This window comes from Parambassis ranga, chromosome 6 (assembly GCF_900634625.1).
Source record: "Parambassis ranga chromosome 6, fParRan2.1, whole genome shotgun sequence".
Taxonomy (NCBI): domain Eukaryota; kingdom Metazoa; phylum Chordata; class Actinopteri; family Ambassidae; genus Parambassis; species Parambassis ranga.
The window spans coordinates 4,827,928-4,840,921 of NC_041027.1; the positions used below are offsets into that span (position 1 = coordinate 4,827,928).

The window sequence follows — 12,994 nt, forward strand, 5'->3', positions numbered from 1 at the left end:
AACAAGTCGAAAACCATAATCAAATGGCCACTCAAGGCAGGCTCCACACAAGATACAGTTTGTATAGACCTCTTTGTGACCATGGCCAGTTTTACAGCCATAACACACCAAAGCACATTAGAGGGCAAATGTCCATGTGAGCCAAGCTTCCTTACCATTTTCTGTGTTCGCTATCATATGACTACAAGAGGGCACAGCTTCCTAAAAGCAAATTGTTACAATCACCTTGAAATTACACCACCAATATATATTTCTAGTGAGAACAGACGGAATTTTCTAAGAAACAAAAATACAAAGGGCATTTCTCCACAGTGTCTTCAAAGGTTATTACAGAGAGCACTGATGGCCATTAGCAGCAACTTGTGATAGTTCTTGGTGGAGACAACAGCACTGATTCCACCACACTAGACTTCAGAGTATAACATGAAAGAAGAAACAAAAATGAGAGTAAGGCAAAGATAAGAAAATCACAAACACAAAAATAACAACTCTTACAGTCAAGTTCTTTTCCAAAATAAAGAATAATCATGTTTCCAGCTTGATTTTATTACAGTATTAACACAATTAATTACTGATGTGTTTTTTTAGGCCTAAATATAAGTGAGGGTAATAAGTGTAAATGTGACAAAAGGGTGACATTAAGTAGAATTAAAGCTTACACAATGTTGCCACTGCACTCTGTGTGCTCTGTTTGTCAAAATTACTCAAGAGGAAGATAACTGAAATCACTCATTCATCCAAAGGACTTTGCTCTATTAGTTGCTTCTATGTAAAGCTCAGTGAAAAAACAGCATGATGAGAAATTAAGAAAAGTAGAGGAGAGCTTGACCTTTATACACGTTATTAGAATCTGATTTAAAAAGACTAGTGATAGGGAGATTTTTAACTTTTACATTTTGCCTGTGGTCTTGTTAAGACTGTATTTGACTGGAGGTTGCAGTAAATTGCCAGCCTAATAGCATATCTGGCTATCTTAATTTGGCCAAAAATGAATTGAGGCAGATATGCTATTAGGCTGACAAAATGGAAATACATTAAACCGGTGTTTGGATCAGTCTATTTTATGCATTACATAAACAGCTAATATTTAATGTAGTAATAAAAGCTACAGACAGGAGACTCTTAGTTTAGCTTAGCATAACAGGGACCATGTGACTTAGCTAACTCCATCTTTTGAATTAAAGCTGCTCCTGCAGGTTTGAGGACAGCCCACACTATGGACCTACACGCTGAGGTCACTTTTTTTTTCACTTCACAGCGATGAGATTGTTCAGCTGTATAGGTTTACATACGTGTAGAGAAAGCCTATATTTACATTGTGTTTCCTCCATCTGTGTCTAAGAATAGATGTGTCCAAGATTAGTAGCATATTGAGTCACAACAATGTGAGCATGATTGATGATGACGATGGACTGACAGTTCTAATAATTGGCAGGATGGTCATTACAAACATGCTAATTTGGCATTTTGGAAGAACAGAAAATACAAAGAGGTAAATCAGCCACTAAACCTTTAAGACTTAGTTTAAATGCCAGTGCAAAATACACCACCCTGGAGCAGCTTGTGTGGTTTTATACCATGAAATTTATTTTAAAATAAATCAAACTCTCATCAGTTTTATCCCTAACCTTTCCATCTTGTATTCTTTCATTCTGTGCAATCATTGCTTCTGCTTTTCTAAATTATTCATTTTGTTTTAGTGTAAACCGCATTGCCTGTTTGCAAATCCTGTACTTATTTACAGAATTCCTCTCCAGAGCTGATAACATTACCACCAGACTGTGTGCTATTATCCATCAGTGGCTTTGTTGTCTCAAGAGTGTGTTTGCAGTGTCAACATAACACAATGAGTCCTTGCTTGACCTCATCAATAACAACACAGACAGAGGACCGGCCGTTTGTCTCGTCGCTGCCTCTCACTCCTGAGAAAACATACAGTGTGAAGAATTGCCTAGTTGTTTATTATGATGACAAATGTTTACACAAGATATTCATAGAATATTTTTCCCAGGCTTTTCTTAACATATTGATGCCATGACAACAGAGGCAGACCCCATGACCCCTTTTCACATCATTTATCCAGGGAGGATTTTAGTTTTTGTGAGGCACATTGGAAGACAATGTGTGCTCTCTGTGTGCTTTTGCATCTGATTATTTGTTATTCTTTTGTCAGTGGACGCTGCTGTTTTTTGTTTTTTTTTTCTGGAACGACTTGCACACAAGCGAAGACAAAAAACTGTTAAAATGGGCGTCTTGATTCTGTGATTACATCTGATTGTATCAAATGGGAACGTTGTGTATTCAGTGGTTTGTAACACAGCTTGGCACTTCACAAAATTGTTGAGGCGTGATCAGCATTCACCATTCAAAGTGTTCCTTCCAAAACAAACAACAACAAAAAAACAACAGACAACAACCTGGAAACACTCAGGATGGCCTTCTGCTAAACTTCTGCTTCACTGTCTATTAACACTTTGATTAATCAATAAGTCATTTCTCAAATCAGGCAGAAAACCTATTATTACTTCATGTGCTTATGTAAATAACTTCATACTGTATAAATGTATTCATAAAGCATTGAGATGCCCATTATTTCTTGAATAATGAGCACATTGTGAGGACAGACATTCAATTTACTTTTTGGAGGACTTATCAAACTTATAAGCTAAAGTCATTCATTTTAATGAATAGCTGCGGTTCATTAGAATTGCTCTCACTGACTCTGCACCTCCCCCCTGATTCACATTCATTTAAACAGGCAAACCTCCATGCAAAGATAGATTATGATACAGTGATTTACTGATAAACATCCCATTATCATTTCAGCCGCTAACATCATCCAGCCGGTAAAATGTTGATGACGAAGATGCTTCTTTCACTGGATCAGAAAAGTGATGGCATCAACTCATTTGAGGTGTTAAGTTTGGACAAGATATTCTTGTTTTTGAAATGTCAGCTATGCACATCAAATTCCAATACAAGCCTCGACCAAGTGTTTTTTAACCATTAAAATGCATATATGCCACTATAACTTTTACATTGGTCCTTTAAAGGACCAATGTAAAAGTTATAGTGGCATCTAGTGGTGACATCGCAGACTGGAACCACCCTATTCAGGAGAATGTGCAAAACTATAGTGCGCTATAATGCACATTCAATTATTTGTTAATTGTCGGTGGTTAACTTTCTTTATTCTTACAATAAAATGGTAAAATGGTTAACGTTGTGTTTGGCCTCCCCAATTTGTCACACTTTCTGAGCCGGGTGTGACACAGTCAACACTAGAAGCAATACAACCCATACAGTAGAGCCAGGGCTGGGTTACATTCAGGGCTACTATAGAAATATATAAAGCTGAGTGGACTGCCAATGTTACACATTATTATATAATATAAAATATTATATAATATCTGACTTGTCACAAGATTTTACATTTTATAAAAAGGGCTTGAGGGCCAGTCAGCTACAAAACGGATGCACCACAGGCCCTTTTTAAAGAACACATTTGAACCCGACATTGTAGAATAAGGAAAAGTGTACATAATAAAATTTAATAACAGCTCATGTCCATTTTGCTGCTTCAATTTCAGGGTCCTGTTGTCGTACACCTTGGCTCAGGCTTGTCACAGTTAATGGAACACAGTCCTCTGTGATGGTATGTTGCTGCTGACTTGTTTGGCTGTCCACATTAACAGAACTGGGTCATAATAATGGGTGTTATTAAAGAGTAGGAGGTCCACTATTGTATAAAGCATGATTCATGCTACCATCTGACACTGTTGAGCAGCTCCACTACAGCAGGTGAGCGGCTAATGGCCTTGCTCAAGGGCACAGAGAGCACAGTGAGCATCAATGGAGAGGTTAATGACCCAGACTTTTCATCACGCCCACCAACACACACACAACTCACTGAGTTCAGAGATACTGCCCACTCTCGTGGCCAGTAAGCACTGTTCAATGGAGCGCAGCTCGGTCTGACTGAAGGTGTTTCCCTCTCCACTCTTCCCTGCTCGCTGCTGCTGGTCCCTGTGCAGAGTCAGACCCTCAGGCAGGCTGAGCACACCTGACAGAGAGAGAGAGAGAGAGAGAGAGAGAGAGAGAAAAGATACAAACATTATATCAAGGCCATCAATTGGAAAAATATACAGCATCTAATTCTGTGTGTGATCATTAACAACTGTCTCATTGTATTAATGGAGCAGCACGTGAGAAGTTGTATAAGTAATTAATTCTGCAAAAAGTGACTGATTTGACTGTAAAAACACAGTGGAAGTCATTATGACTCCTTGTTACACCTGCCAGAGATTTTCCCAGAGGTTATAATGTGTAATATTTCAAATGATCAGGCTTATTATTCACACCTCTGCGTGTTAGTCTCTCTGAGAGTGACGAAGCACATTCTCCACTTTAATTTGCTGACAGTTGCTGTGCAGCTCAGCGCTGCACCGTTTTCAGTGTTTGCAGGATGTCAACTCATGAAAATGGCTAAAAGCTGTGACTCTCTGCTTACCCTGCCTAATCACTGAGAGGAAAGCAGCTTTGGTTTTAACGTCACTTCTCTCATAATATGCTGCTAATTTAATGCACATGCATGCCTTTGGCAAATGTAACATTCTTTATTCAGCTTGTGGGAGCAGACGGTTGCATATAGGGTGATTTTATTTACTTATTTTACTTTTTCCCACAGTTAGATGAGCAGCAAAGATAAAGGAGAAAACATAATGAAAGGGGCAGAAGGCTTCAGAACGAATACAAGTTCTGTGTTATAATTTTGTGCTGAATGTAAAGTGACTAATCACAGTTTTTTTTTAGAAAGGACACATGAAAAACATTTAAAAAAAAACACACAAAATCCACAACTAACTTTTTGTACAGCCAAATCTATGGGGCTGATTTTCAGAGGTGTGCTTGTAATTATACTTTACTTTGGTGTTTGCTATTCACCATGCATTCAGCTATAAAGCTGTGTGGCAGAACCATCTGGAAATAGGTTTCTTGCTAATAGGTCACAAACATTCAGTTTATAATCCCACAGCACAGCTGCTTACAGTAGAAAGCAGCAACCGTGGCACCACCTCATCTATGTCAGATCGAGAGAACCACTGACAACCTGCACCACCTGAGACAAAGAGAAGGAGACATCACCATCTGTTGCACCGGTGTCAGGTGTCCTGAGCAGTTTTCAGATACATGAGCCATCCGGGCAAATAATAAAGAAAAGAAACTTTCATTCTGTTTTTTTAGCAGGAGCCTGTCTGCAGGGATTACTCTGAAACACCTCCTTTATTGCTTTTATTGCTCACAATGTGCACGTTTTGGCAAGCAGTGGTGCAAACTGCAGGAAATCCATCTTAAACCATTTAAAGCAGCAGGGGGGCAGCCCTGGCACCTTCCTCCTCCCACTTTTTTCTTTGACAATTATATATAACAGTAAATAGCCGACTGAAAGCGTGCCTGTGACTGACCTCCTCTGATGTGCCCAGACTGAAGGTTTCCAGGTGGTGATACAGCAGAATGCTGCACTGCGGATACCATCATTTTCATAACTGTGCTGAGATGTTTTATTTATTAATTTGTCTACTTGACTTGATTAGATTTTTTTCTCATAAGGTTACTCAACATTGATTCAGGGCTGCTTGTGTATTGTAGGACTGCATGAGCGGATGCAGGAACGAGACTAAACATGGAGAGAAATTTATGGAAGTAAGTTCAGAGCCTATTACCAGTGTAGAGATAAAGCCACTGTTACTACCACGGCTTCTCAAACACACACACACACACAGTCACTGGTTTATCAGTAGATAAGACAGCTGTGCAGCATCTTTGTAATGCTTTATGTAGCAGCGCTAACAAGCTGACGAAGCTAATATATTAAAGTGTATAATGTTCACATTGGTCAGCAGTATGTGTATTAGGATAGAAACACCTGTCAATTAAACCAAGATTTTAAATTATGACCTCAAGTTGGACATGTTGTGCCCCACTGCTACAAAGTCATGGCAACCTGTTGTTTAGATCAGAGGCCAAATCTAAGCTTGCTATTGTGCCACTGTGTGTGTCAGAAATCAGCACTATAAAGGGTAAATACAACACAGATATGGTATGCGCAGAACCACAGGAGAAACAATGTGCCATTTACAAAGAAGTCATTTTGACGTGTCACGGCAGGAAATTCAGTGGTGTAAATAATGCATGTAGACTCGCTGTCACGTTCGAGACTCTTGAGCTGCTGTTATACCTGAGCTTTTCCTATTACATGTCAAAATATGCTTGAATAAATCTATTGCAAGAACGTGCAAACACGTTACTGTTAAGCTCTTAGCTGCTGAGCTCCTTAACCTTGGTCCAGGGGAATAACAGGACCAGCTGACAGTGAAGTGGTGATTGCTCTCAGGATGGACTTAGGCAAGGTGACTCACTGGCTCTCTGCGTCCTAATGCAAGGCACTGTCTACCCTCAGGGAGGAAATGATGGAGCTTTTACATGCCAGGCAGCCAGCCGCTATGGCTGCTCTCCCTCTGTGTGTGTGTGTGTGTTAGCGTGAGTATTTTCCTCCCGATGTCACTCTGTCACTAAATCTCCCAGAACATAGTTGAGTTTTTTATAAGCACAGTATAAACTGTTTTCATGTCATATTTATAATGATCAAACAGCCTTGTTGTTGTGTTAGGGTGTGTAACATTGAGGTATAATATTGGGCACCTGCCTCTCTGTAAGTGGACCAGTCCTGTTTGCCATATGGCAGCTATTCAGTGTCACTGGAGAGAAACGGCTGGAGGATCCTTCAGGCAAGACACCGTCACTGGAGAAGAAGTAATGAGTACAGGAGCTCCCATTAAGATGTCACTGAATGCACCCTAGTCATATTCTGGGTTAGGAAGCTACTCTTAGGATGCCCGATGTGCCGTCATGTTTAGGCAAAATCTATTTTAGAAAATCTTGCACAACGCAATTGGGTTTTGGGGAATATATTTACACACTCTGTGTCTGTAAAAGGAGATTAAACTCGATCCTGCTTGTTAAATTTACTCAACAACTGAATCATAAAAGAAAAGTCATGTTTTCCAGAAGCTCCGCCTAACTAACCGTTTTCATTTTCTTACAAATAAGAGATGGATATTCCAGAAACTAAACAAACATAATATCAAACTTTTAATGAAGTTTGTAGAGTCTCACTTTGTTTCCTTTACATACAAGCATGCTGTGATGCATGTAGACAGCAGTCTGCCATAGAAAAGAAAGCTTAAAGAAAACGTTAATTAGAAAAGTTTCAAACTATACAGTACATTCTGACTACAACCACACAACACTGTGCCAAGTTGTACATATTACTTATATGGTGAGTCTGAATGGTGATGCACCTGACTACAACCAAGAAAGAACTCCAGACTTTTGGCAGACATGAACAGAGACTTAAATAAGGTTGCAGACATGTACAAGCATAAAACCGGAACCATATTCATCACTTGGGCCAAAAAGTGAACCCACAATGACAGCTCCCAACACATACAGCCACACTGTATATGAATAAACACTACAATGTTTATTTTCTGTCTACAGCTGTAGTTTGGACTCCTCTCTCAGGGTTGACTAGAGCAGTGGGGCAGGAACACTGACCTCGATGTGGCTCCTACCCTGCACTTAAATCTATTTTGGAGGGACGCATGGAGGGATGCACTTCCTTAAACATTCTTCAGCTCTGCAGGAGTGCTGACTTTAGGATTTACACACAGATGACAAACACAGACAGCAGAGGGGAGCTTTGATTTTTTTTTTTTTTGGGTAAATTATGAATGTACTGTACAAACAAGTGCACTAGGGGTGTATTTGGATGAAAGAAATGTACTCCAGATCTGAGCAGACTGTGGTATTTGATTAGAGATGACAATCACAGTGTGACTGAAAAAAAATAAACTAACTAAAAATACTAAAGACTAAAAAATATAAACATACAGCTAGATCCAAAATTCACCTAAGAGGATTGTGGAGGATATTTTTACTGCATTCTTTTGGCTCTAAAGGGTTAATCATGCTGCGTCTGTGCATGGATCACAGTAGTGCTGCCCCACTCCAGGCTCCATCACTGTTCTGCCAAGCCAGATGGCCACCATATGTATACCGAGCGAGTGATCATAGAGGGAGACACAGCGCTGTGGAAAGCAGGAAAGGAGTTGTAGAGACGTGTGTTGAATGCACGTCTTTCTCCCAATGGCTGCTTAATTCATTCAGAATAATCATAACCGTGTGTTAAGCTGTAGACACAGAGGTGTGAATATGATTTTTTTTTTCTGAAGGAGTGTTGGTATGTCTGAGCTGACTGTAAATCTCCTGAGGTGTGGTCTGGGTTTGGGTTCTCAGGTGACCACGGAATGGTCTGAGGTAGCCACAAGTCTTTAATGGGTTAGTCCTGTGCAAGCCACAGGGGCATAAACCTGTAGGGAAATACCCTTGCAAAAGTCTGGAGAAAGGGGGAGAAACCACAGACACATGCACGCACAGTTCTATAGTCAGGAGCCACAAACAGGTTAATAACCAGTCCTGTTGAATGCAGCATTACCGTGTGTGCACACAAAAGCAGCACACATGATAACTGGTAATTAAAACGTCTTAAAGTGAGACGAGCTCTGCTGGTACAACAACATGCTCAGCAACATCCAAACTGAATGTTTACCATTGGAGAGCTGAAAAAGCTTCCATGTGTCGCTCTGAAAGAAGCACACAATCCTCCTGATGTGTCCTTACACACAAACCGCCAAAGGGAATGCATTCCAACTGCAGCTTTATGTTTATTTTTGCTTTCACACCATCAGAAGGGAGAAGTCTGCTCCAAGGACATGGAACCTATTCTTCCCCTGTTTAACCAAACTGAAAAAATAAATGTGAAACCATATCGATCCTTTACTGACCCCTCCTCCTCCATGCAGAGGTCAAAGGTCAGACTCGGACCTCTTGAAGCTGACAGTGAGCCACTGTCTCACACCTTGTTTAAGGACACTTCAATGGAATTCTGTTTGCTGACACAGAAGGCTTAAACAGTCCAGCAGCAAATCCCTTTGCCCTCCACAGTGTTTCAGTTGATAGTGTAAAAGAAGCATACTGTCTTGTCTTCAAATAGATATTCTTGATTGAAGTTATACCTTATCATTGACACGGCTTGAGGCAAGTCCATTACACAGCAATAAATCACAAAGCACACAGACTAATTCACTGCATTCTGTCTGCAATATGGAGCCCAGCTTCCTTTGGAAGTACTTTAGAGATTCTCTGGCAGGTATTTTATATTTAATTAACAATCAATACTTCAAGCTCTGCTAATCATTATTATTGTAGCATAATGCATATATATGATGGGAGACCTTTATAGTCACAAAGCTGCAGCCGGCCAAAGCTCTGCAACCGCAGTCAGCTGAGTGGAGCTTATTTGGCTATATATTTATATTTATACATTCATAATTTTGTGCAGGATATTGGAATCTGGAATTATCAGAATCATGATAATGAGGAGCATATTTGTCGTATGTATGTTATTTAATTAAAGGGTGTGTCTTTAGATGCAAATTGTTCCAGGTTTTAAGGGTTAAGCATCCTTAACCATGCCAACTACTATAATAAAGGATAATAAATAGGTAATAAAAGAAAATAAGGTCAGCTTAGTGGAGACTGTGGCCACTAATAGAAACACACAGGAGCTAAAAAAGGAGATAGATGTGAGTAAGTCAAGCAAAAACACATGCAGGAACATGTCAGCAACACACAATAGACCACACACACACACACACACACACACACACACAGACTGAGGACTTGTGACGGGTGACCGACGCACAACAAGGGCACAACTAGAATTACACAATCTTCTCCAATCAGAGGGAAACCAGCCCCCCTGCAGGCCATGTGTTATTCCACCCCGAGGTAGCAGCTCTTTTGCTATTATTTCCTGCTTTTCATCTCATTTCTTCTGTCAAGGGTAATAAGTCTGTGTGTAATATCCGTGAGTCGCGCACTTCCCGCAGGATGCTTTCCAGACAATGCTGGCAATCAGCGGCAGCAGGGAAAAATCTGAAGTCACTGAGCCGTAATCTCTCTGCTCATCCTGCACTACTTCTCTATGAGCTTCTGGGAGAGTCTTAAAAATAAGCACTACAGTATTTTCTTTCTTACCTCATATAATCTCATATGCGGGGCAGGGTATGAAAAAACGGTGTTTTTTGTGTGGTTGTGTTGCATTCCAGTAAAATCAAGGACAGAGTTGTTTGCATCACCCTTAAAAAAACACGAAAAGCCTCTGAATATTTCACAATCACAGTATCTAGCTAAATGCAACAATGTTTTGAAGTAATTGCTCATTTAGCACTGAGGGCACCAGAGTAATTAAAGGATATGACTAATGTCATAAAAAGAGATTTGCTGTGAGGGGATATGTTCCTCTGGGTCATTTTTAAATGGGATGACATCACATGAAGCTCCAAGTAAACACACAGAGCTTTTAAGTGAAAATGCTTTCGGACATTCAAACTCCATAAATATGAAGCAAAGTGCAAAGCAGATAAGACGGTGACTCTGTAAGTCAGCAGAGGTACAGTCACTGTCTGTGTGCAACATGTGCATGTGGCTGAATGTTTATCCCTGTGCCTGTGTGCGTCTGCATCACTTTGGCTGAATCTCAGTCCGGCTACAAGTGCGCCTGTTTTGTACAAGATGAATCCACAACTCTCATTCACTATTAATGGTGTTTACCAACATTTTTACAGTAGCTTCTTTTTAATAAATATTTCTTCAATGCAACCCTAAATCTGACTCTGCATTGCTTTGCACACTCTTCACCTCTTCACCTTTGATATCTTTAATGGAAGACTAAGATTCAAGAAAATGCCATGTTGTAAGAGGAAAAAAGATATCCACAGAAATGAGCAGGACATGTGCAACTGAGGGGCAAGAAGGATGATTCCATGTGTTCAGGGCAAAACATTACACAAAGTGATGGATGTAAGGAGCAGTGAATGACACCAGGATTTGTAATAAGCAGTAGATGCCTGCTGGGTGGAGGTATATATAGAAGAAAATGTATTTGAAATGTTTTGTCCTTACAGATCGACAGGACAACTAGTCCTGAACAAACACACTATTTTTTCGGACAACAAAGATCCTTTTGGATTCTATACTTACGTAATGTGCAGTGATCAATATACATAGCTATTTGTTGAATTTTATTGTTGGAACCTATATCCTTTCAGTGTTCAAATGTTATTCACATACACTACACAGTGCGATGTTGTTGCATTATATTATGAATGGGGCAATGTACATCTGGAATAATTTCATATGGATTAAATACAGATTTGAATAAGAATGTATTATCTGTTCCTTTTTTTTGGTATTTAATTAAATGTTTTGTATTTTATAATTTATCAGTCCTGCAACATGTTTGATACCAAAATTTTGACTCAGGGGTGAAAAGAAAGTCAGCTTACTTTATTTAAAAATGCAGAAAGTGCCATAAACTGCAGTAACCTAAAATGGCCACTAGAGGCTGGATGCAAAAACAAGTCAATCTACACAGACCTCCTACTTATAACCATATTCACGGCAGTTTGACATACATTTTCTTTTTATAACAACTCTACAGGTGGTGAATTATTAAATAACATATTGCAATATATAAGGGCCCAAACATCTGCATAATTAAGGGTTTGACTGCTTTAAGTGACAGGTGGGTGGTGTCTAAATCTTTGTCCATATTTGGAATAGGAGTTAGGTAGACTGCCAAGTCACCATGATAGACAAGAAAATGGGCTTGTTTCAGATGGGAGAAAGTTTGCATGGGAACATGTGTTTGACATTAGGACAGAGTCTGTTTTACCCCACACTGTGATCTATGCTTACACACATGGAAAGAACATGTACACAAGCAACACCCTGCTCTATTCTGTATCTATATTTTTAGTGTAAAATATAGTGTTGGAGTTATTTATTTGCTCTGTTTTTTTTGTTGTAATATTCTTGTATATAGCATCGGAACCATTCTTCAGGAAAAGGCTTAGGGCATGTAAACAATCAATATTACTGTGGCGGCATGATGGCATATAAATTGGCTCAGAGACACTCTTGGAAGCACATTTCGCTTTATACACATCATAACGCAGAGCTAGATGCATGACACATGCAAAAGGCATTCATGCATCCAATATCGACATCACACATTTATCTCCATTTTCCTCTCGCTCCTCCCAGGAGTCTCATGTCTGCAAACTGGCGGAAATAATCTGATAACTGCTGCCATCCCAGCTGACATGCTAGCCCCCTGCCATGTTGTGCGTCACTACAGAGTTGCATCAACGTGATGCCCTGCTCTCTTGTTCCTTATTTACTCTCTAAATGCAGGTTTATTGTATTCACAGTGGGTAGATGAGGCAGTTATCAGTCAGCCTGCATGATAGCACCCTGAGCAGTGGAAGCTCTCCTCACTGTGCTCCTGCAGAAGAAGGCAATGTCACATTGGTGTGTGTTTGAGAACATGGATAAAAACATAGCCTATGTTTCTGTTTATCTTTAGGTGTATGTGCACATTTGGAGTTTTTATAACCTCCAAGCACAGAAGATAAAGGGGAAAACAGCAGGGAAGAGAGTTCAATAAACACCATTTGCCCTAATATTGTTATTATTAACATCAAAGAGCAGTGCGTGTGACTTATCTGACTTTCTGTTCAGAATGTGATTCATTACTCTTCCCAGAGATGTTTCAGGATGGGAGACTGGCAATTTATGAGGCAGACAGTCCCCAAATTGCTCTGTAATTGTTTAACTCACCTAGCGTAATCTATCATTCTGACTTTGCAAAGTAGCTGTGTGCAGCACAGACACTGACTGGAAGTGGGCCATGCCTGACAGAGAATAATGAGGCCCGGAGCCCTGTGCTGCTCCCTGTGGCTTCCCTGACTACTCGGCCTCTTCTTCAGGAGGGGGATGACCCTTACTGTTCAGGGATTCTGTTAGC

At 40.0% G+C, this 12,994-nt stretch overlaps 1 protein-coding gene across 1 annotated transcript in view; it reads right to left on the reverse strand.

The window, feature by feature from the left end:
• btbd11b (BTB (POZ) domain containing 11b) overlaps positions 1-12,994 on the reverse strand; it is a 58,143-nt gene that overhangs the window by 15,744 nt on the left and 29,405 nt on the right. Inside the window, exon 2 of the mRNA XM_028407563.1 lies at positions 3,911-4,063. Coding sequence (XP_028263364.1) covers positions 3,911-4,063 — 153 coding nt within the window. The remainder of the gene's footprint in view (positions 1-3,910; positions 4,064-12,994) is intronic.